General features: G+C 42.2%; 2 protein-coding genes across 2 annotated transcripts in view; one reads left to right on the top strand and one right to left on the bottom strand.

Annotated features, from left to right (window-relative positions):
• Positions 1 to 595, bottom strand: part of TEX14 (testis expressed 14, intercellular bridge forming factor) — a 27207-nt gene extending 26612 nt beyond the window's left edge. Inside the window, exon 1 of the mRNA XM_026047895.1 lies at positions 460 to 595. Within this exon, the coding sequence (XP_025903680.1) occupies positions 460 to 595 (136 nt within the window). The remainder of the gene's footprint in view (positions 1 to 459) is intronic.
• Positions 596 to 1367: 772 nt separating this feature from the next.
• Positions 1368 to 17561, top strand: RAD51C (RAD51 paralog C). Its single transcript, XM_026048004.1, has 9 exons — positions 1368 to 1485; positions 1930 to 2179; positions 2394 to 2560; positions 3403 to 3536; positions 5726 to 5857; positions 8134 to 8200; positions 11007 to 11067; positions 13474 to 13534; positions 17021 to 17561. Exons 1-9 carry the CDS (start codon positions 1368 to 1370, stop codon positions 17120 to 17122), a joined length of 1092 nt encoding a protein of 363 aa, XP_025903789.1. The 3' UTR covers positions 17123 to 17561.
• The last annotated feature ends 8208 nt before the right edge of the window (positions 17562 to 25769 follow it).

Raw genomic sequence — 25769 nt, 5'->3', positions numbered from 1 at the left:
CTACAGAAATGATCCCTGAAAGTATAGTCCTGCCCCAAAGCGGGCGCGCCGCCGCCCGCACGCGCGCGCACCCGCGCCCAGCTCACGGACACCGCCGTGGGCGTGGCCCGCGCGCTCCCGCCGCCCCTGACGCCCGCGCCCCGCGCCGCCCCCGCCGCGCGCGACCCCCGGCCCCTCCTGCTGCCCACGAACCGCGGCGTGGGGCGCTAGATGAGGGCACGCCCCCTCATTTGCAAGAACTGGAGCTCTCCACCAATCACGCCCGCCGCCGCTCAAACCCGGCAGGAAAACGCCCCAGGTTGCGAATGTTAGCTCTAATAACACACTCTGCAACCTGTATTTAAAACTATCTGAAAAGGGAGCTTCTTTTCTCTTTTCTTTTCAATTACAAACAGTATCGGCAAGAGATAATTGCATCAAAGATTAATTATTTTCTGCTTCTGTCTAGTTAACTCTTACCCTTTTTCAGAATTTTCTTCACTTTCACGTAGTTTCCTTGCCTGACATACTCATGTAGTTGGGCTTCTAAAGAGTCATCTTTTATACTCCCGAGCTGGACTGGGCAGGGAATGGGAACAGCAACTGCATGAGCCATCTTCTTTCCTGCAGAGAATGAGGAAATGTGAAATCTTAGAACCATACCAAATACCATGGCTCAAAGAATTTCAGCCATCTGAAATTCTGGAAAATTCCTGGAAAACTGAAAGATACTTCAAGCCATCAGCAGCTTATCAGGTCCCTAGTGAGTGAGGTTTAAGGAATATGAAAGGGGAGCACAACTCCATCCTTCAATAACATCTGCTTCCTCCTCAGAGGGTATTGTGCCCACTGAGCTGCATGGGAGGTTTCAAAATAAAGAGGAAGGGCCCAGTTAGAAGACTGAGGCCTACCCCACAAGGATACATGGCCCCAAGAGTACCAGTGAGGAAAGGCCTTATGAGAAAGGGCCTATACACRGCCCTGCTGGAATATGACTGGTCAAAAGGAGACCAAAGGCAGCACCAAGATTAAGGGTGCTTAAAAACCCCATCTCTATGGGTGTATCCACCCTGAAGCGATTAATTCCCCCGCTACCTGGGCACGTTAAACCGTTACCTCCGCCCCGCGCCACCGCCCACGCCCTAACGGCCGCCCCGCGCCACCGCCCACGCCCTAACGGCCGCCCCGCGCCGTCACGTGCCGAGGCGCCTCGCACCTCCGCGCCTGCGCAATGCCCCCCAGCTGCGCGCGCCTCGCGCATGCGCGTGGCTGCGCAACGGCCGGGGAGGAGGCGGGAAGGAGCCGCCTGAAATGGCGGCAATCGGGCGGGCGGCGCCGCTGGGGCGGGTGGTGGCGGCGGGGGGCGGGGCCGCGGCGCTGAGGCCGCCATGCAGCGGGATGTGGGCACCCTGCCCCTGGCCCCCGCGCTGCGGGCGCGCCTGGCGGCCGCCGGCTTCCAGACGGCGCAGGAGCTGCTGGACACGGGTCCCTGCGGGCTGAGCGCAGGTAGCGGTGCCGGTGCCGCCTCTCCCGGCGTCGGGACTCGCCCCGGCCCCGTCCTGAGCCCGGGAACGCGGCGGGCACCCGAGTTGGGCCTAAAAAGCATTTTTTTTTGCATAGCTGTGAGGCTTCGCTGTGAGRTTTTATCCCTTGGAGCAGGGCGAGATGGCGGCTCCGTGCGCAGAGCTGCGACACTTGCAGGTCCCGCATCTGTTGTTGGGTCCGCGCTTCAAATCGGAAGGAAAATAACGTCCCGAGCCGCTATGCGGGTTCCGAGCACTAGGTGCCACCCGTCTGCAGGGTGACATCTTTTACTGGCTTCAAGTGATGCTCAAAATAATGTGTTTAAGTGCAAAGTAGAGGAATTGCTCGCATATATACTCCCTCTCCGTGTATGTGTRTACATATATATATATGCATGCATAATATTTTTTGTGGTTGTCTTTCTAGAGGTYGGTATCTCCAAGGAAGAGGCCCTGGAAGTGCTGCAGGTTGTGCGGCAGGAATGTCCCGGCGAGGYGCCCCGGGCTACTGGGGGCACCCGGAGGTGCACAGCCCTGGAGCTGCTGGAGCAGGAGCAAGCCCAGGGCTTCATCATCACCTTCTGCTCCGCCCTCGACAGCGTCCTGGGCGGTGGGGTGCAGCTAACAAAGATCACCGAGATCTGTGGAGCACCTGGTGTTGGGAAAACACAGCTTTGGTATCCTATTTTTCTGTGTCTATGTATATTTGTACATGTATTTTTAGCTGTGGTTCACTTTTCTTGTCTGATCTTGTTCTTTTCATTGTTGTTGCAATCTCATATACCACTACAAATAGCATCTTGTTAACAGTTATATTGCTTAGTACCACTGAGGACTACTACTGAGCTTTGTAATGTATTTATMATTTTATCTTTCCGTTTCCCATCACAGTATGCAGCTGGCTGTAGATGTACAGATCCCCGAATGCTTTGGGGGCCTTGCTGGAGAAGCAGTGTTCATTGACACTGAAGGAAGCTTTATGGTGGACAGAGTTGCAGATATTGCAACTGCCTGCGTGCAACATTGCCAGCTTATTGCTGAAGCCCACCAGGAAGAAGGTGTGTTGCCAAGTCACGTTTTCTTTCTGCCTACTAGGCAGAAAGAACATCTCATGAGCGGCAGTGCTGGCTCAAGGAGTTCTTGTTGCCATCATTTCCCACCTGAAAGTCCTAGTGCAGAACTGGTTCAATATGACAGAGGATTAATGTGCTGCAGCACAGGAACAGCAAAAGCAGCTCAGGAAAGTGAACAAGAAAGGAAAGGGAACAAGAAAGGCAGATCTGTTTAGGTCAGTGTTAGTGTGGAAGCCCTGTGTGAAAAACTGTAGCTGCAGTCTAGCCCTTTCTAAGGTTAATACAGAAAGGTTGCTTTTAATTGAGAAATTTTATTCTGTAAGTCGTCAGCATGTTAGCAATGCTGACATAACTTATGTGTTGCTCTCAGAACATTTTGGGTAAAGAATTTAGATTGAACAGAGCTACAAGGATGCCACGATATATGTGCTACTACCTGTTCATTGACTAATACTGGATGTTTTTATCTAGTGGAGTTTAGGCTTGAAAGTGACTTACTGAAAATCTTTTTGAAAAATTAATTTCTCCTTTTTGGAGCACTCATTTGGAAGCTCCAGTGAATCTGACTAAAAGTGTTGAGATAGGTTAGTCACCAACTTCCTGACTTTCAAGCCAGATGGAAAGTATCTTTTCCACACCCTTAACATTGACTCTTTCAGTTCCTTTAGCAAAATTTGTGTTTCTGGGTATTTGGCTATTGTTGCTATGTGTAGGAAAAAATAGTTTAATGGAAGTAGCAATGCTACTTGCTAGCATTAGCATTGCATCCATTCCAGAGGTTAGTATAAACCTCTGACTTGTTTGTTCATTTCTCTATTTATTCACAGATCATCTAAAAGCTTTGGAGACTTTTTCTGTTGAAAGTATCCTCTCTCACATATATTACTTCCGTTGCCGTGACTATATAGAGCTGCTAGCGCAGGTCTACCTCCTTCCAGACTTCCTTTCAGAGCACTCAAAGGTAGGGGTTGTTGCGAACTTGTCTCGCTGTATCGTTCATCTTCACAGGAAGGCTTTGAGTTGCACTTGTGATACAGCAAGAGTGCACATTTCTGTGAGCACTGCCTTAGGAGTTATCACAAAACTGCTTTACAGAAGAGACCTGAGTCATGCATGTATCTGATGAGCCTGATACAGAAGGGGTCAGAATGACCTAGTCAGTCCTTTCTTCTAGGAGATCACTGAGGACCAAAAGCATCCTGCTGGCATCCAGAAATTGACTGTTTTCATTCTTTCCAGTACATCTGTTGCTACAAGCAACCACAGCCTGCAGCTTAACTCTTGAGTGGACTACAGCCAAAAAGTTGCCTGTTGTCTTGATGAAATGCTACTGTAAAGCAGATTTTTCTCTGCCTCCTTCCCAGATTTATAGATTCTGCAAGGCAGATCTCTTCCTAAACAGGATTCATGGAAGATGACTTGTGCCTCTCTTAAGAGAGCTGAAATCAATTTTCTTCGTTTAGATTCTTTTGGATATCATTTCCATTTTTGGATGCACATACGAACTTGAAAGGACAGATGCAAGTAGTCTTGCTTTTGCTTCGTGTGGTCTGAGAGTATTTGCCTTCCTCTGCCAGGCACTAATGGTGCCCTGTTGTGTTTGCTCTTCTGGAAAGTACATGGCTTCATTAGCACAGTTACTTTGGGCTGCAGTTCTCTGGTACCATCTGTGCCGATTATCAGCTGGCTGGCAGCCTGAAATACTGAAGGTTGCAGGAGAGTTATAAGACCTTCTGGTGATTCCTTGGGAAGACAATAATTGACTTGACAGACTCATCCTTGCTGTCCAGGTTTCACTAAAATTCTTCTAATCCCTCTGACCAGACTTAAAAGTTGAGGCTGGGACTATAAAATTAACCTGGATTTATGCTCTTAAACTGGTTATTTTCATAACCAAAAAAAATATATATATATATATATGCACAAGAAAAATGTACAGAATCATTGAAAGGAATTTACATGAAGAGATGTGAGAGAGAGCAGAAGAATATCTTAATTCTAACTAACCTTTTTATTTTTCCAAGTTACTTTTTTCTTTTTTCCCCAATTGGAGCYTTGGGCCCATTTCAGAGTGATGTTTGCTGCAGAGTTGTATGTTCCAACCCCAAAGCTATTTTCCAATAAGTTAAATCAATAATATAGAAAGAGAAGCATTTTCTCCTGTAGTTTCCAATTTGTTATCTTGTGCATTAATGCAAAAMCTTGCAGATACCCAGGACTTAAGTGACAAATGAGAGCAGGCACCATATAAGACTGTTGGTTTCCCTTCTGTATTTCAGGCAAATTTGAGTCATCGGAACAGCTGCAGCAAATGAAGTTAGAATAAATCAAAATCCTGAATGCATGTTTATATTGTGCCTGGAAAATGATGAGCCTACAGCAATATTGTATTCTAGCTTTATCTAATGTTTACTGCAAAAGCAGCAAACACCTTCAAGATAGATAGATATTCAGCTCTATTTCATAATGTCTAGAATATCTTCCAGCAGCTGTTAAAATCCATGTTATTAAGATAGGCCCCTCAGTATCTGGGTTACTTTAACAGTGACTGCAGACAATATATCTTCTGGTTTTAGTTTTATTTTTGGGGGGAGAGAGTGAAATAAAACAGTGCTCATGGAGAGCTGGTTGAAGTGCAGTTCTTTTATTTAATGGTTTTTTTCTTCAGCTTCTATTTGACAAGGGTTATTTGCCCAGCTTTATCCTTTGGTTTTCTGGATCAGGTGCTGCAGAGRTAAGTCAGCTTGCTGTTAGTGAGAGAGCTCTGAGACCAGAAATGTTCAGAAAGGCAGCTCTGAGTTAACTAACAGAAGGGCTTAGTGCAGCATTTTGTTTAAGCTAATTTAACACTGCTTTGAGATGGTATCTGTGTGTAATGCAGTACTGCACTTAGCAAATACAATGATTTTAAAATAGTGTATGCTACTGTACTTTGGAGCTTAAGGCTGTTCACCCTTCACTCTTGTATGCAATGTCTCTGATGCACAGGGATAGGCAAGAGATGTTACACTGTCAAGCACATCTGAGTATAAAACAAAATATTGACATCACCTTATATGAAACAGATTCCCGTRTTTTTTCAGAAGATTTAACTAATTTTATTAGCAATTTGTAGGATCCTGATATACTCTTATTTTCTTCTGTATCTAGGTCCGACTGGTGGTTATCGATGGAATTGCATTTCCCTTTCGCCATGACTTTGAGGACCTCTCACTTCGCACGAGACTTTTAAATGGWCTTGCACAGCAGCTGATCATCATGGCAAATGATCATAAAACAGCAGTAAGTCTGGGACAGGTTTAAATTGTGAATGATGTTACTCCTGAATCACTGTCTTATAGAGGATTAAGCAAATGGGGTGTGTGATTGTAGACACAATAAAACATCATGAAGGTTCTTTACATTCTTATTTGCCTATTTCATCAATAAATACAGATAGATTGCATGGGGAAAATGGTGCAGGTAGAAAGGTCCTGCACTTTCCAAATAAGTAAAATTCACACTAGCATCCTGTGCATTTCATCTAAATGATAACATCATTTTTCCATGCTATTCCACATCATCTGCTTTTGTGATTTGATTGGGGTAACAGTGCTCTTTTGCTGACTTTTACCTGCCTACAAAGCACATATTAAAATATGTCAGAATACTTAGCAGTAACAGCATAAATTTATATCCTTAATTTAAAAATAAACTCCTGTGTTAGTGGAAGAACTGTTCCTAGGGAGGAAAACCACTTTTGTCTGATGGTTTGGCTTGCTGTTCTGGCATCCATGGAAACCCCCAGCTTCCTGCCTGGGGATTATTTCTATGTCACCTACACCAATATGGAAGCCTGCAAATGTGCAGCCAGCAGATGGCACTCGGAGGCCACGTCTCTTACAGAAGTTATTTGGTGAGCCTGTTAACAGCATAGAGAAGCATTGCTCAGGAATTGTGGCTTTCGAGGTCTCAAAATGGTGCTGGGCTCTCTAACTGTTGCCAGGTGGCTTGCTTTCTTGTCACTCACGACTCTCATGCGGTTGGCTTTTGTTTATACTACTGAAAGTGTCCTCCTCTCATACTCCCTCTGCTAGTTGTCAGAAGGGTAAGAGTGCAGCTCTGTTCTGCCAGGTTATATGATTGTACCTGCTGCCAAAATCAGTGTCCCCTCTGCCCTTAGTATGAATTAGGAGGGTTCTTCCTCTGCTGTGGGCACCAGCGGAGACAAGCATTGTATGACTATTTGATTTGCCCAATGCCTAGTTTGTTGATTGCCCTCACTCCTACATTAGGTGCCCAATGACCTTGAAAAGGCGAAGATGTCAACGTAGTCTTATTTTGTTTCTGTCAAGTGAAACATTTAACTTGTTTGTGTTAAGTGAGCACTTCACTATAAAACTTTGTTGAATTTAATGCTTGCTAAAGAAATGGTCAAGCACAGAGCTTCAGGAATGCCCTAGCTTAGAGTAGCCCTCTTGTTAGCTTGAGTTAGTTTCCTGTAGCTTGCAGACAGTCTAAATTAAGCTTGCATACCAGAGATTGACTGGCAGCAAATCCAGGCCTATCTGAATGCTCTAATATGGAAGGAAGGGAGTTTCTTTAGTTCTAAAGCTGAGCTCCTTGGTTTGTGCTGGGATGCCCACTCAAGTTCTCATTGGCAATGAGATGAGGGGCCATTGAGGAGCTGTTACCATTGAACTATGATGCATTCATTCTCAAAAATATACAGTGTATGTTTTGCAGCTTTCAGCTATGTAAATGTTTTGGTATGTGCCCCATATGCTCAGTAAAATTGGTTATTCAAATATACTTTTCTAACTGTTCGAGCAAGAATCATACAGACATGTCAAACACTGAAAAAATACCCTACGGTTTAGTATAGGTAATTTTTTTTCATTTTTAATGAACCTTGAGATTAATATTCCTGGCTCTTTTCTGTCTCACCCACCCCCACTTCTACCAAGGATCTAACCTAGACTGTCTGTGAACCTCCTACAAATGATTTGTGCTGCAAAAACACTCCTCCACTCTGTCTGTTCATTCTCATTCTGCTTTGTATTGTACCCGCTTGCACATTTTTAGACTACAAGGTGCAGAAATTTTGTTAATCATTACTCTTGTGCATGCCTTATGCAGCACCACCAAGTTTGTTTATGCCACAGTGAGTGAATCCTATCCATAAGGAGAGGGCTGTTATGAATGTGTGCATCTAAATACAGATCCAAAGAGACTTCAGCATATATACAGCAACCTAACACAACTAATATTTTCCTATCTGCTGCATAGGGAGAGATTTCATTTTGTAAGTCTTGAATGAAAGAAATCCACTTTCCTTGCAAACTGAAAATGCATTTTGGAGGGATCTCCTATTTTATTTCATCTCTTGAGAAAAGATGAGGAACCTTTATTGTTTCTTGCTGTTAGTACAGATCTTTCTTTCTGTTGGCAAGAGTTTGATCCAAGTGAGCACTTTATTGATAAAACCTTTTAGGAATAAAAATCCTGTTGCTTTCTCTTYCCCCGTTATGATTGCTTCCTGGAGGGTTTTGTTTGCTTGTTTCTGTTTCCTCTTTTAGGTAGTTCTGACAAATCAAATGACCACAAGGATTGGACAAAGCCAGTCCACACTGGTACCTGCTTTAGGTAGGTGCTTAACATGTGAGTTGAAAACTGAAAATCTTTTGAATATATATACTTTTTTTTATATATATATATATATATATATAAATATATGAATATATGATATCCTTCTTCATTTTGGCATTGTGAATAACAACAAGAAAAATCTGTCTGATGAAATTTCTGTGATATAGCAGTTTCCTAAATTCCTTGGGAAATGTTAACAGCTCTCTTAAACATAATCAAATGTAATGGTAAAATAAACAATTTAAACTATTTCCATTGACTCTTTGCAAAGATATTTCATATTTGGTGCATGTCTAGACCTTTTTTCCCTTTGATTTCTACAGTTGTTAYAGTGTAGGGAGAAAAAATCTGTGGGCTCCTGAATTTCAGTCTGCCCATGATGAGTTTAAGTGTTTCTTACAGGCTGCTCCAGCTTGCTCTGTAATGAGCAGAGTGCCCCATATAGACTCTTTTGCTCTGCCCACAGGGAAACTAGCACAGTTACCTGAAATGGCCATTTGGCCAAATTTAAGATTTAAATGCTGAGCCTTTTCTTGTTTCAGGTTGTAACTTTATATTTCATGATATACTTAAAAGGCAAAAATTCTCTGCCTATAGCGTCAGATTCAGTGGACTAGGTAATAATTCCCCTGGTCTGGAAGGGAGGGAGAAGGAGACGGTACAAAGGCAAAGATGTTCTCAGTGTCTGTACAGGTATTTAACCATTCGGTGCAGATGTAAGATAAAATGAACAAATACAGATCATCTCCTTGGAGAACGTGAAATTGAGCTGTGCATGCAGATAAAGACCTAGCTTTCAGCATCTGACCATTTTTTGTCATTTTCATATATTTCTGACATATTAGAAAGGCTGCCAAAAATAACTGCCTACAAACTGAATTAAAGCTAATAGATTCTGTCTTGACTTTTTAATAACCTGCAGTGTTTGAAATCTGTAAAGAATGCTAAAGGAGTCCGTATAGGTTATAATCCTAAATTATCACATATTGTCTTGCACACAATTTCATTCTTAAGCACATTTAATTTGAYATAACCCCCTCTTGAGGAAACCATAAACTGATTGTGACTCATCAGAATGTGCATGCAGCCTTTTAGTTTTGTTTAGCTGAATAGCATATCTGCTTTCAAAAATGAACGTTTATAACAATTCGTAAAATATTCAAGCAAAGAGATACTCTGTGCATCCAAATTTAATTTTAAACAGCAATATCTCAAATGGAGAATTTCAAAATGTAAGTGGCTTTGTATCACTCTGGTGTGAATTTATTCCATTGACTTGATGTGAGTGTTGTACTAGTGTATTCCTGGGTGGTTTTATGACCCACTCTGAAGGGAGTCTCATCATAAAACTGAAGCAGTTCCTGCTCCTATAAGGTTGGTTGTAGCCAAAGGGACTATTGAGGGCTAGGTAAGTGGCAAAATGCCAAATAAAATCAGATCAGTTGCCTTCCTTATAAATTTCCCTCTTCTAGGTTATTGGTAAGACCTAGAAACAGCTTCCACTAAGACTTTACAAAAGCATTAATCCCTAAACTCTTACTCAACTTCCAGGCAGAAGGGAATTCCTTAATTATGAAAAAGCGCACAGATGCTGCAAGGTATTAAGTCAAGAGCTTTATGAAGGGGGCAGCTTTCTTTCCCACTAGTGATAGCTAAGCTGGGTGTTCCTAGACATTTCTGCTTGATATATTTAGAAAGGAGGTCACATATTAATCTGCAGCCAGTTTAACTCAGAAATATCTCATTTTGCAGTATTTTTTTTCCCCCTTGCATTCAGTGCAGTTGGAAGGAGTCTGGAGTGGAACTTGGGTCCATTTGTAAATGCTGTGGTTTTAATCTCTGACTCAGAACTATATGCAGTAGCCAAAACATTAAATCTCAGCGAAGGTATAATGGACCAGGGTCTGGAAAGATGCCTAGAGGGTCTAAGCTTTGTAACAGTTGAACAGTTTTCTCCTCCATGCTGTAATGAAAACCAGAGCAGACAGGACTGGTGGTGTGCTAGAGACCAGTAAATAACTGATACAGAAGTTAACTGGTTGTGTACAGATGAATAGGAGAAGTTTGCAGTCTTAACCAAATGACTGTTTCAAAATTCAGTCCATTTTCTGACTACTGAATGTCTCCTGGGATAGAGAGGAAAATGCCCAATAGAGCTGTCTATGAATTGAATGATTTTGTGGTCAGATGAAATCTGAAACGGTAGGACGATTTCCCCTGAAACAGGATAACTGCCCAGATTTTTTTTTCTTCCACTCTTTTGGCTCTGTTCTTTATCCATTTACTGTCAGAAAAGGGAGGCTGCTTTAGGGGCCTTTAATACTTTAATAATCACTGACTTTCTCCCAAAGCTTGTATCCCAGAGGGAGTGATGTTTGCTCATAATTATGCATGAGAGACAGAAAATGACAATTTTGAGCTAGGATTTAGACATATTCGCTAGACTTTTCAGTAATTAGAAAAATGGTTTCTTCATGTTGTGTCTGTCGTCAAGATTTGTCTAGTACCTGTCTTATCAAGTGTGTGTGTTTATATATAAAAATCTTTTTACAAATACAGAAGTATTGCATCAAGCTTTTTATAAAACATACTGCAGGTGAGTACAGAGGTTATTCCTCATCTCAGTATGTTTAATAAACTAATTGTAAAATCTTYGCACGTCTAAAAGGTGTGATTTGTCATTGCAAGAAAGCCATATATATTTTAATCATGGGGGGTTGGGGAAGACTGATCTAATTTCAGTTCAATTTATTCTGCTGCTTTTACAGGAGATAAGTAAAATGTCTGTCATTTTGTCACCCAGGAGAAAGCTGGGGACATGCTGCTACGGTCCGTTTAATCTTTCATTGGGATAACAATCAAAGGTAAGTGTAAATGTAGGCCAGAAAGGTATGTAATAATACGCCAAGCTTKACACTCTTACAAGCTGAACTTGGATTTCAAGTTCAAGTTTCCTTGGCCGTGCAGGGGTTTGAATTTGATTTGACTTTGTGGTCTCTCATATCCTGAGCTACTGAGGTTCGAGAAAAATAATSTAGTTCAGCCCAGAAGTAGCATGGGCTGAACTGTTGAGCTGCTTTTCACTGTGGTCAGATTGCTGCAGTGCTGTCCATGCTGCCTGTTGTTTCTGATGTGCTATGCATCWTAAATACCCTGATGGTAGCTGCTCAGACACAATAATTTGGGGGTTGGTGATTAGATTTAAACAACTCTTTTTATAAYGCATCTGTGGGCATATATTGTTGTCCTCAGTCACAGACCTCCAAGCTTCACCTAATATCAGTCTCATAGTCTACATTTTGCAAGCAGGAAGAATTTCTTTGCTTAAATCTGACGTTTAGGCCCTAGGCAATACAAGCCCTTTGATGTCCAGGAAGGCCGTCCACCTAGGCAGGGATTCCCAGAGTGCAGAACCCAGTCTTGCTGACTTCTGAGCTGCACTYGCAGCTCTAGGGCTGTTCTGCTTTGGAATATGTTAGGATGATTCTTTTGAAAACTGGACAGCCATGCAATTGCTAAATAACTGTTARCTGCAGAGATGTAGGAAGAGAGCTGCCTTTATTCACAGTGCAGAGTGTGTCTATGAAAGATGATTTTAGAACCCCAAGGAAATGAGGATGACCTGCCTAAAACCAGTATGAAGTTCTCTTGTTGCAATGGGGTCTTTTGCTTCATTGTTTTTGCCCCTCTTCGCTGTGTTGCCAGCTCATTGCCTGCTTAGTTGAATTTGTCTTGCATATAATATCACAATGCAGCTGTAATTTGAGACTTAAGAAGCCTTGATTCTATTCTCTAATCTTTTGCAAACAAAGAACAAAAATGCTATTGGAATGTTGTTGTGCATAGTTTTGTTCTTTAAACTTGTACAAGAAATGTAGCAATATTTTCCTGTGGGGTTTTGGTTTTTTAAATTCTAAATTTGAAAGCAATGCAGAGTGATTACTGCAGGCTGTTTAGTCTGGAGTTAAATYAATGACACTGATTAACAGCCTTTATAAAAGAAATTGCATCAACATGACAATTGCAGAGCAAACACAAGTTAATGTTATATATAGAAAGTAAAGAGCTTTTTTCTTTCCACACCATGGCCAGGAATGTTGTAGGTAGGTTCTAAAATGAAAGGTGAAAGGTAGAAAAGCTTTTCTTAATTAGTTTTCTAAATATACAGCTAATACGGAATGGGGCCTGCAGAAGCACTGCAATTCTGAATATCTGTAAAAAGCAGAAACAGACAATCAGTGGCATCTGTAAAGGAACTATCAATACTTGATGATTCCCAATGATTTGCTATCCTTGTTTCTATAGGCTGTTACTGAGGTGCAACTTGAACCATTTAAGAGGTCATTTTCCTTTCCTGATGTGCTTGGACTAAATATAATGCTTGTCAATCCCTGTCTTGCCTTTCTAGTACTAGAGGGAAACTGTGAAGCTTTATTACAGTGGGTCTCATTGCTGTGAGGAAAGATCCTGTTGAGTTGAGACGTGCAGCAGAGCTCCAGCTGAGGGCTTGTAAAAGCAGGGCATTTGCAGCTTCACATTTAGGTGGTTTTGTAAGGTATAACCCACCTCTGAAATGTTCTGAGGAATTCCCTGCATAGCTAATACGAAGTGGCAGTGTTCCTCAGGCTGTAATTACGTGCTTTCTAATAGAATGGCACCTCAGGGAGGAAAAGCCCACAAAAATAATTAACAGGATCCTTGGCAAGGTGTCTTGGTACAGAAATGGGAGGATAGCCATGGAGCAGACCAGCAGTGCTAGGGCTGGTTAAAAAAAAWCCCTTGATATTCAGCTATTTTGATGTCTCTTATCTGTACTAGGCAAGCACCCATCTCACATTCTCCATCCATGTGTTTTGTGAAATCTCTAGAAGAAACTCCCTGGAAGTTTTTTGATTGCTTCAGGCTTATCTTCCAGCCTTGAAAGGTCAAGTCACAATAATTGTTTAATAGAGTAGAAAACAATTGTGCGCAAAGGCTTTTCTGTTTGGATTTTAAAGTGGCATTTGGAATTAATTCAGAATAGATATTGTTTTGAAGTGATAAAATACAGTGATAAAACAAGGCTGATCAATCACTTGCTCTTTATTAACAGATGTTTATTGTATTTAAGCTGACTAATCAGATAGGGATGGGGTTTTGACATCCATGTGTTGAATGCCCTGTGCAAATCACCCACCCCATGACTGGTCTGGTTAATCTGAAATTGTTTATATGGAATTTCTCTGTTATCTGCATTTACTAATCCAAATTCTTTGTTTTTGTTTAACCAGGCTGGCAACACTGTACAAATCACCAAGTCAGAAGGAGTCAACCATACCCTATCATGTTACAGTGAGTATCTCTCTCAAAATGGAAATATGAGGTGGGATCAAAGTTAGCTTTGAAGAACTCAGAGATTCGTAGACAAATACGAGAATGCAGTTTTGCTTTCTTAGAAAGCAACTGAAAGGCATCACTGAAAATAGTAATGATGGGGTGTTTCCAGGTTTATGAATATTTTYCCCCTATGCTTCTCTCTGAGAAAGTGACCCATCATGTCAGTCCTTTTACAGTTAAAACACGTCGATTTCCAGATCAGTTACAGGCAGACTGTTCTTGTGTTGTTATACTGATCATTTATGAGCCCTCGATGGACTGCTATTTGGAGGAAGTGTAATTAGGGGATACTCGCTATGTCTTCATTTTGGGAACAGCAAACGAAGCTTTCTTCTCCCTTGAAGGATAGGCTGTTTGTTTCCACAGTTGTTCTTCTCTGCATTTGGTCCATTCTGAGGTTATCTTTTTCACAACAAGAGTGACCAAAATCAGACCTGCTATTGCAGACGTCTCACCAGTGCTTGAGCCACACTTTCCTCCATCTCTGCTCTGAGCACACTGGCTGCCCAACGTACTRCCTGATGACCAGCCAATATATACAGTTTTTTTTTTCTCCTGTCACTATTGTATAATGTGCTTCCAGCTTAGGACTGGAGTCCTTATCCCAGGTAGATCCTGTGGTTATATTTCTTTATGAAGTACTTAGACATCCTGATAATACGTAGTGTCTAAGCTATATTTAGGTTTTAAAAAAAACCCTCTTCAAATGTCACGTTCATAGGTACATGCAATCACTATTTGCTGTGTCCTCATGGAAACACGTTGCCATAGCATTTCCTGCAGGTTTTAATGCTGTCTGTAAAGTGAGGTTTTCAAAAATACTGAACAAAAATTAGTTTTTTTCATTTCTCAATGTCTTTACCAGGATAGGTAAATGTGTTGTGTATAAAAAAATACTTATGTATTTGTACACACATGCACACATTCTTAGTTTTGTAGCCACTTAGGCAAGTGGGGCCACATTCCAAGGTTGTTTGGGTCATATGWATTGACTGTGCAGACCTCTTAACTGTCAGGTTGATCTTATATTCAGGCAATTTAATTCCCCTTTTCATTCAGCTTTGTGCTTACTACAAAACAGCAGTACTGTCTTCCTCTGTGTGCTTCCAATCTTGAAATACAGTTATGGATGTATTCTAATTAAAGATTAGTTAAAATTTAAGATTATTCTTTTATTTTTCCCCTAATCTTGTTGGGCTGCTTTGGTAGATGGCTTCTGTAAGTAAAACATTATTCCTATTTCTTTCATAAAATTCAGGTCTGATGGTAATGGTCTTCTGTTATTGTTTCTCATTACCATCTCAATAGTTAAACTGGAGGATGTGATATGTTCAATACTTACAAATRTGGTCCAGCACATCTGTGGAAGCCCAACATTCAAAAAATATAAATTCTTCAGGGAGCCCAGTTCGTCAAAGACATTTAGGCTTATAACTGTTGTTAATGTAAATTAGATGCTGCCTTTTGAAAAACTCACCGTTGAGTGTCTGTAAGCTGGTGAAGTTTGTACCTCAGTGACCAAGTTCCAGTTATTTTTCAGTTATTTCCTTTTCAGCATCCTGGCAGGTTGGTCACCACTGAGCAAGTCAAGAGGCCAGGGAGCACCTAAGAGATGAAATAATTTCTTTCACAGGCTGGTGGGGAGTGATTCTTAAAAGCAGATTATAGAGATATAAAGACAGAGATTCAGAACCTATATCTTGGATAGGAATTGCCAGCATTTTCCGAACATCAGAGGCTCTGCAAATACCAAGAGAATACCAATAACCAAGAGACTACCTTTCAAGTAATAAAGCCATAACCTTGTCAATCTTGGGGCAGTCTATAGTCAATAGAAAATATGAAGGAACAGCTCAAAATGACTATTGAGTATCTGAGCTTTGCAGGCCTGAAGAACCTTTTTAAGTCTCAGTTCCATTAGCTGTGTTGTCTCCATCTAAAACCATTCACAGGTTTCACAGATGTGCAAATTTTTTTTGTGTTTTCAGACACTAGGGAAAGGCTATGTCCAGAAGATATATGCCTTTCAATGTGCAACATCCATACTGAACAGTCTACTTCATAGTGTTCCAACCTTTATAACCATTGGAATGTTTTTCTTAGGAGTCTCGGGTGCTGGATTAAGTGGATTCTTGGCAACAGATCCACCTTTGTGCCTCAGGGAAATAGCACAGATTAGATGCAAGCAGCAGTGAAACACTAAACTTTAAGATTCCCTTTATGCTATTTAGAATAACACTTGAGCTGCTTAAAATAGCAGAGGGACTGCATGAGTTCTGCCCTTGTGCTACTCCTTGATGCTTGTTCTGTCAAAGCAGAGGGCTGCAGGAGGTGATGCATTTAGAGAGAGGTTACAAATACAGAGATGAGAGATTTTAGCAAAACGTTTTGCCTGGTTTCATTTTATCTTGCTCTGGTATGCATGGGCATTTTAGAAGAGTCACATATCTGATAGTAATTCTATCTGATTCTTCACACTGCACAAGCCTGAAAAATCAGCTCTTCTGAAATGCCCTCATCCTTTCACTGTATCTGCTTGAGCATTTAGGGTCTGCAAAGCAATTTCTTTTGCTGATAACCCCTTTTCCTCTCCAAGTCTCTGCACTACTGAGAGTCCCTCGATGAGCTGTTAATAACTCTCCCTACCCAGTATTGTCTGGAGATGGGAGGACAGTTGCAGGCTTCACAGTGTGACATCCCACTGCCACTGTCTGCACTTTAACTGATTCTCCAGTTCTTTCATATTTCTAAATCTTTTTTTAAATCAGTTGTCTAAACAGTGAGCTAAGCTCAGAGAAAATACCAGTGGTACTAAGCAGTGTAGAACACTCTGAGCTCTCTGCTCAGCATCCAGATTTTACTTCTGCATTTAGATTTTGGCAGTTARAAGTTCTCACCCCCATGTGTCCCATTGAGCACCATGCTGGGACAGTCTGCATAGACTGGTTCAGACATGCWCTTCTCTCTCAACATCTCATTGCCGTTATCAGTTCATTAAACAAATGCATGAATATACATGAAAATATCCTAGGTTTTAGAAATTTGCAGTTGTGCAGACTGAGGCAGTGAGTTCAACAATCTCCTCTCTTTGGGAGTTTGGTTTGAGTAAAACTGAAAGGACTGGGCTTTTAGTTTATCTAAATAGGCAGTTTAAGTTAATTTACAAAGCGACAGTGGTCCATAGCCATAGAGGTGATTACTGTTAATACTGATGACATGAAAATGATTGCCTGATTGGTGACAAGAAAATATCATTTAGAAAATGAAGTAAATAGGACAGTTTCCTTGCATGAKATTAGCCGAGTCTGTAAACATTCTCTGGCCCCTCAACTAAAATAAATGCTATCCTCATTCCTTATTTTGATCTTGTGGGTGCTAGAGTTACTTGTGTTTCATATCCTTGGATACATACTATCACATAATTTTGCTTTTATCTAACAGCCTCATGGTTTCCGAGACGTGCAGCTTCCAACWGTTACTCAAAACCTAGATGGTACCGAAATGAACCCTCGGAAACGTCCACGGAGAGAAGAGGAAAAATAAGTGACTCAAAAGTTGAGTATTAGAAAGATATGCTACCTGGGAATCACTTGCATAGTGACGATGTAATCGGGGCAGCATGGGAGCCTGTTTAACTAAAATTCCTGTTCCGAACTTTACAACAATGTTAAAATTACAMTATACAAGTTTCTGTGGTAGGAAGTTCCTTCCTACATGACAGTTTTACTTTTCTAATAAAAACATAAACTGTTTTCTACATGAAGAGTCTTCAGCTTTGGGGGGGACGAAGACTACACTAGCTCCTTTTATTGTGGATCCAAAAGCGATTCCAGTTTAAACGCTGAGCTAGGAGGAGCCAGTAAGATACAGTCAGTGACGTAGGTCTCAATCATTCATCTGTTTCTGTGTGCAGTTGAATTTTAACAAGGTTCCATGCAGCCTCAATGCCTCAAGCTAGGGCAGAAAGCAGTGGGGCTTCTGATACAATGCTTTAAGATAAATGCACACTTAAATGGAATGCCACATTGGGACTTTTAGCCCTTACCTGCTGCAGAGTCCTTGATCAAGGGCAGCCAAGGCACTGTTTCCAAAATCTTACTTATTTGGTAGCAGTAACAGCAGAGATAGAAGACTAGATATGAGGGACAACAAAATTTAATCCAGTCTGGCAATTTCATATTCCTATCATGGTAAGAGTGTTTCACCATCCCTCAAGCTTGCACTGAACTGCTGCAGACTCCTCAGCCTCCATGTTTTCTTTCAACAAATGATTCGGAATGAACATTCTGTAATCAGGATGTGCTTAGTTTGTGGCTTTTAACACATAGGAGACCCAGATTTCTTAGTGCATTGCTAGTGTCTAACAACTCCAGAATGTAAACCAAGTGCAATCATCAGTGTCCACTGAAAACAGCAAGGATTTGTCCTCTTTTATTAACAGAAAACAAATGTGTAAGATGACTATTATAGATGAACGAGGGTACAGCAATGCAAAATAGTAATTACTGCAAGCACGAGAAGGGTTTGTCTGTACRTACACATACATATCCCCTCTTTCTGGCATAATACTTGATAATGCTATAGCTGAGGAAACTTAGCCAGCAGACTAAATAGAGAATTCAAGTTATTGGAGTCAATATCTTTAATTTTTAATTCAGTAACACCAAACTGACTTTGCCTTGAAACAAAATTCAGTGCTGAATTTGAGTCATAAAACCTCTCTGTTTAAAAAAAAAAAAAAAAAAAAGAAAAAGAAAAAAAAGTGGCAGTGGTATTTGGATCATTATAGTATTTAGATATCATTTACATAATAAAATACTAAAAGGAAAAGTATTCATTTGCCATACAGCACCCTGGGCTTTGTGTGCTTAAAATTTAAAACCTGTGAGTCAGGGAGAGCTCTCAAGCAAGCGTGACATAGGGGAAGAAAGACGGCAGAAAGACGGAAGGATTTGTGACTCAGACAAACATTTCRATGCAGGAGACACAGGCAAACAAAAGGATTCTACCGCATGTGATGTCAGCAAGCGACCGCTCCTGTTGGGAATAGCAGCTTCCTACAGATTGCAGCGCGAGGGGAGGGGGGGCCGGCGCRGCGTAAATGCCGACGTCGCTGCAAGGAAAACCGTCCATGAAGGCTGTGGAATGTTTTGAGAGGCATTGCTGGTCGCTAATGACAGCTGCTATCAAACATAGCTGATATTTGTGGAAAAATCCATTTCTGTCAATTTCTTGTGTTCTGATTTAGTATCTTCCATATTCGAGGAGAGTAAGCACAGGTCTCTAATATGCTATTAATTTCAGCTAATTATTTCATGTTTTATTTGTAGCGGTGTAGTGTTCAGGAGCTTCAGCTGAGATGCTGATTCTGTTATGCCAAGGTAAATAATTTTGCTTGAATAAATGATAGATTTTTCAGTATTCCAGAAGTCATCAAAATAATAAAAAAAAAATGTTCATAATCATAAAACCTCCAAAGGACATATTAGAAGCTGTCTATGCTGAGATTTTGTTCCACATCCTGGAACTATTACAAAAATCAGCTCTGCAAACCAGAACCAGGGAGAAGGATCTGTTGGCRGAGACAAAATTAGATTAAACGAGCCAGATTTCATTCTCATCTGCTGGAGACAAGAAAGCTGTTCCAGGCTTAGAACCGCGTACGAAGAAAGATTTTGACCATTGCCTCCCCAGTGAGTCTTGGTTATCTTGGTATCGTGGCAAACCGGTATTTTCTCACATGGGGTAGGGATCCTCTCGTGTTTCACCACATCAATGCGCGGTAGCGCGTGGTTTGAGAGAATTTATCCCTGCACAAAAAGATTCCGACCTGCCAATTCCACAGCACTGGATGCAGAACAAAATAGCTTGTTTAGCTCAAATCCCCGTCCTCTGAAACGCAAGAACTTTTAACTATCACACTGAGTTTAATACTCTTCAAATTTGAACTGACAACATTTGCTTGTTGTGGTGACAAAGTAACTTCCCGTGCAACAAGGATACAGTATCTACCACAGGGCTTGGCAACAGGGAAACACTGTGGTTATGAGACACTTCTCCAGCCTGCAGTCCTGCCTTGGAACTCTTTGGTCTGGCACGAGAAAATAGCAATTTATCTCTTCCTGATTGTAGTGTTCTCTGCCTTTTCCATTATGAAATGCTGAGACGCCAGCTTCCAACCAGAACARAATTAGGAAAACACGGGGAGGAAATCGTTTTAGCTAAAGGTGCAAAGTTGGAGCCAGAGTTCAAGTTACGCAATTGAACTGTCGTGTACTGAAGTCAATTACAAATGGGTCACTAATGTGGGAGCCGGCTCAGCTGCTGACCTGAATGTGGAATACACTGCTGAGAAAAAAATATTTAAAATARAATATCCACGCCTCTGCTGAATTCAGATTATTGTTCCTATGATTGTTTTGGGGAGACTAAGAATGAGATTTATTCTAAGGCATTTCATGGATTAATGACAACRGCAAAATCCTTATTTCCTGCCTTTTAACTTCCATCTTTTTTTTTTCTGGAAGCAAGAAGATACACAAGTTGGAGGATAAATCATTGTGTTCCAGCTTGGTGGAAGAGATTGTCTTGCTATGCTCAGTACTTTACGTATTACACCACTTTAACCTACTCTGAGTCTATATGAAGTACRTTTTATGAAGTTATCAAGTATGGTATGATATTCTTTTGTTCCAAGCCAGACTGCCTGGGGGGAAATTAAATAAATAGAGCACTTATATTGCACCAATACAAATATTACAACCCATTACGTAAGGGAAATAATATTCCTCTAGAGGCCTGGACCGAGGGGAGACGACTCGTGGTTCTCAGCCAGGCGAAGCGGCTCCAGCCCGGCAGTGCGTGACGGGGCTGGCAGGTCCGTGCRGTGGCCCCGGAGCAGCAAGCGGCTCCGGGGGGACATGATCCTGCCGGTGCTGGGGCTGCCGGCGTCGCRGTGCCACCGAGCTGCGTGTGCCGGGCTGCTCCCGGAGCCGGAGCCCACGCGGCTGCGCCCAGGAGGTCGGCGCCCCAGCTGCCCGGGACACGACCCGGCGCCCGGTGGCCTCCAGCCACAGAGCGGGTTTGGGCGATCGGGGCTGGAAAGTTGGCTCTCCCCTGCTGCTGCTGCTGCTTCGTTTCTGCATTGATGCTCTGCGCTGAAGAATGAAATCATTGGGAACTGGCCCTCTTCCCAGTATTGAATTTCACCCACGAATGTTCCCACTATTAAACTGTAAACTACTATCTTGCTTCCTACAGGCGAGGAATATTTGTACAGTATCTCTGATCTATTTAGTAGGGAGGCTAAGCTCTACATAGCTGTAACTAAATCTGTAGAAATTATAACGTATTGAAAGCTAAAGCTTAATTGCTATATAAGCAATCAAAACATTGGATTGTATGCTGAAAGGATGCATAGAAAAGTGTATATTTTGCTGAAGTAATTCTTCAGGAATTAGAGCTCCTACTGTTCTTTTTATTTTTTTAATGCTATTTGTCATTGAAGATTTGGAAGTGTCAGGATATATACATATAAAAACACATTTCAGTTTCAATCCAGGAGAAAAGAGAATGTTTAAAAGATGAAATATGTAGTCATGTGTATGTGGAAGTAAAAGGAAACTTTGCAGACTTCAAGATGTAGCTCTAACTAGACCTAGATATTTTTCTGTGTCTCTAGACATGTTTGCATATGAGCTCAGATTTGTATCTCACATTACATTAATTTTGCGGCACTCCACTAACAAATATAGCTTAAACTTTGCTCTCACTTTTGGATGAACTTCACCCCTTACCTCTGAAGGRCAGATTATGCACACACAATTAAATGCCCAGAACAAAGCATAAAAGGGGTTTAAATGGTCTACAAGCCTGTCACTGTCTCCTGTGAACAAAAGCAAACTCCATGGTTAGGAATTCCAGCGTGCTACATGTGCACACTATGACAGTGCGAGCTGTCAGCCTCGCATGAAACAAGTTACCAAAATGGAAAGTACAGAGGAAGGGGCTGGCACAGCCACAGCGGCAGCGAGCTCTGGTGTCTGCTGATATCCAGGATGTCTGCGCCCCTCATCTCCGCTCAGCCCTGAAAGGAAGTTCTGGTAACACGGAGCGACTGATTGCTGAAGGGGACCAGCCTTGAGGAGAGGCTGCTGGACTCCGGGGCGCGCGTGCTTGCGGGACCATCTCACAGTTGAACAACATGCAGACTAAGCACGGTGCAGTCGGCTGTGCCTTGGGGAGACAACTGCATGGGCACCGATCTGCAGTCACACTTTGAGGGGTCAGGCAAAGGTTTTATGGCATAGCAGTTGTGGTCCTCGCCTTGGCTGAAGGGAAAGGAGGCCCGTTGCGCTGCAGCTGGTCCTGCACCATCCCGCACGCGCTCTCACCCATTTTGAAGTGAGTGCAGTTTCCCACAAGATTTCTTCTCATTACTTCCCTCTTCCTTCTTTTTTTTTTTTCCTCTCTGCTCTGCAGCAGATTTCCAAATCTAACTAAACCATCATGGACCAATATCCTGTTCTCACTATCGCTATTCATAGAGCTGCTTTCCTAAACATGGATCTGAATGGAAAGCTGCAAGTGGAATTTTCCTTTGGAATAAGATTGGAAGTTTCCATGACAGCTGGAAGTGGGATTCAGGCCTGAAATCTTTTGTTTTGCAGTGGATGTGAATATTTCAGAATAATCCTTGAATATGAAAGTTGAAAGGTTGTTTTAGGCCTCAAAATCATGAGAGATGGAGAGAAAGAGAGAGAAAGATGTGGRCTTTGATGTTTAGGAACATCTTAATACAGCACTTATGATGGTAAAGGAGCTACACAGCTCCAGAACACAGCTTCTAAAATTACTTCTGGTTTACTGCAAAAGCCCTACTTTTTAAAGAGATCACTTCAGAAAGACAATTTGTTTACCACTAGGTTTTCTCATTATACTCTTTTGTGTAGTGTCAGAAAGTATAACACGGGTATATTAAAGTATCACCAGATGCTTGTTAATGCCCTTAATTTTTTTGTGACTTGTCAGCATATGACAATTACTTCCAAAGGTTAAAAAAATTAAGCACTTCATCTTGCACTCCATACAATTCAGGTCACCTCCCCAAGGCCTGCTCAAATTCTGCGTACTCCTTACCAGCAAATTCAGAAAGAAGAACACATATTTCTTTTAAGGCTGAAGTAAACCAGATTTTTTCCAACACAATATTGTAAAATCTTTTTTTAAATCATGATGAAGCCAAAAAGGATACAAACACCTGTTTCCTTCTCAAGTCAGGTGGAAGCCTCTATTTTGTCTCTATTTGACAATGTGTTGCAAACCAGTGATTTCAGGCTCAGAACGTTATGAATTGTGAATTTCTTCCCTACACCTAACCCAAGAGCCATTCATACTGTTGCTACCCACCAATCTCGAAAACACCAAAGCATCCTAAATTTAGCTTCCAGTGTTACTAAACACTAAGAAAAGTTTGCGATAGTACCAAATACGCCTCTTACGGATCAGTGCTTTGCTTGRTGATGAATTGCACTTAGAGTTTCCATTTTTGGACAGCAGCAAAGCATCAGTGGGGCTACCTTCTGTGGTAATTGCCTACCCCACTGTCTCCACATAGGGAAATGGTAGCAGGTTCCTGGCTCCATAACTTAGCCACACCACCCACAGTTACCATATGTTCCATCTTGCAGGTTAATAAGAATGGTTTTTCACCTTCCCTCCCAGGAACAAATGTCGCCATGGCTTTCAGCCATAAGCTCTTCATTTAATATTGAGGCAAAATGGTAGTAGCTTGACACTAGTGCCAAAACTTGACAAAGTATCTTGCATACAAAGTTCTCTTCTATTTCATTTTAATTAGTGTCCTTTGCAATTAGTCAACCGATGAAAAGCACATGGGGACTGCCAAGATGAATCAAGGACATCTGGTAACTTTAGCATTTCAATATATGAATATGAAACAGAGCAGGTATGATTCTGATAGATATTGATGTGCTGTTTAAAACAATACAGAAATATACAAATAAAAACATTTGAGAAAGAGACTGTGTAAAGACTTTTATTTTTTTTTTCCCCGAATAACCTTAGCTGATATTTGTCATACAACATGAAGCTGGTCAGGCATCATTTTGAACTAACTGCTGCTTCCCAAAGATATTGTAGTAACAGATATTTTCTGAATCAAGATCGCAATGCACTAAGATTATCAAGAGCATAGTTCCTCAGAAACTGCAAGTGTCTCTGAATTACCAATGAAAAATGAATGATGCTGAACTTAAAACTCCTTTTTGGATGCTTACACGGATATGCATTCTCCTGAGGCTTCTGACTCACTGACGATGCAGTAAACACAAACTTTAAAAAGAGGAAAAAAAAGAAAAAAGTGAAACCCAAACCAGCAATGATATCATCAGCTGCAACTATGAGCTACTTCCTCAGAAAGTACTATTGCTTTTCTAACCTTCAAGCCATCCTGGCATTCTTAAATCAATGAATGCTAACCTGGAAGAGAATAAATGATATACCAAAAAGAAAGTACTTAGAGACATATACTTTCGGGAGAAGTTATGCAATTTTGTATCACTTTAATAGCTTTTGGCTGTGAAAGACTAAGACCAACTGTGAAAATCACATTTTTWACTCTTGTGGCTTTTACATATTCACAAGATTGCAATATGATCAGTCAGTGCAGTTGCTGGAAATAATCTAAAATTAGTTTGGCTCTGAAAYAATAACCTACCAAACAGAAGACAGATTTACAGCTGCACCTGACATGCAGAGGTAATTACTACAATGCAGGTAACAACAGATTCCAGCAAGGTACTGTTCTAATTACAATCCATTAAAATGTTTTTTATCCATTAGAATATTTTTGGTAATTTGGCTATTCTTCGATGTCTATCTGACATTAAGGATATCATTCCCTCCCATGTGTACAAGCTATTTTAAATGCCTGACACCTATACCTGTTGTTTGTTGGAATTTATGGACCTGATAGCTCTGAAAATAGATKTTCATTAGCAATGAATAAAATAAAATGCTTTTCACAAAGGGAAGACATTTATTAGGCAGTAGTGGAACATCAACAACACYTCTTCTCCCACTGACTAGCCATAACTTCCAGGTTTCATTCAGCGTAACACCCTCAGCTACTTATGAATCCCATTTGCCAGAAACCCTAACACATAGATATAATGTATATATTCATAAAGTCAGATTGCTGCTCATATGTCATTCCTGAGAACAGCTAAACATCAAGGATTTTGTTGCTGTGTTKGGAATCAATAGACTTGACCTCAAAGCTCCTGCTTCTAGAGGAACTGATTCAGAAAGGAAGATTTGGGAGGATGGGGCCTCTCAGCCTGTGAAGTTTGGGTTATTTTTCCCTCCGATTTCAGCGAATTTAGACAAGGCTCCACAAAACAGCCCCACCGAGGCATTAGGTCCTTGGGATTCACACACAACAGCAAGGACTTGGTGTTTTTTTCTTTCTTTTGGTGAACACTGTGTGCGTTTCCCTGCCGCGCCGCGGTCTCCCCAGCGCTCCTAGAAGGGCCGGTGCGCGGCGGCCAGGCCGGGGCCGCCCTCCGCCATAGCGACGGCGCGGCGCAGGCGGCGGGAGGGGAGCCCGCCGAGAAGACACCGGCGCCGGAAATGATGAGCGCAAGGGAAATCCTGAGGCAGGGATTAGGTAATAGGGAATTTGCTCTCAGGTTTCCTTCGGGTTCCTGTGAGGAACCTACGCGTCTGGCTGCCTTCGCGTGACTCATCACACCGGCGCGGCTGTCAGCTCGCCTGCCCCCACCTGCCTCCCCCCGCCGCCTCCTTCCTTGCCCTCCCGCCCGCCGCGGCCCCTCAGCGCCGGCCGTTGAGGTGCCCCCTCCCTCAGCGCCGGCCGTTGAGGCCACCCCCCCAGCCTCCAGCGGCGACCGTTGGGGCGCGCGGTCCCCCTCAGCGGCCATCCTTGAGGTGCCCCCCCCGGCGGCGAACCGTTGGGGCGCGTGCACCCCCTCCAGCAGTGACCGTTGAGGTGCCCCCCCCTGCAGCGGCGACCGTTGGGGCGCGTTCTCTCCCCCAGCGGCGACCGTTAAGGAGGACCCCGCCCCCTCCCCCCAGTGACGACCGTTGGGGCACGCGCTCCCCCTCAGTGGTGGCGGTTGAGGATCCCGCCTGCAGCGACCGTTAAGGACCC

This window comes from Nothoprocta perdicaria, unplaced genomic scaffold (genome assembly GCF_003342845.1).
Source record: "Nothoprocta perdicaria isolate Ctin4 unplaced genomic scaffold, notPer1 scaffold_50, whole genome shotgun sequence".
In the NCBI taxonomy this organism is placed as follows: Eukaryota; Metazoa; Chordata; class Aves; order Tinamiformes; family Tinamidae; genus Nothoprocta; species Nothoprocta perdicaria.
The sequence above is the reverse complement of the archived record's forward strand: the minus strand, read 5'-3'. Positions and strand labels throughout refer to the sequence as shown.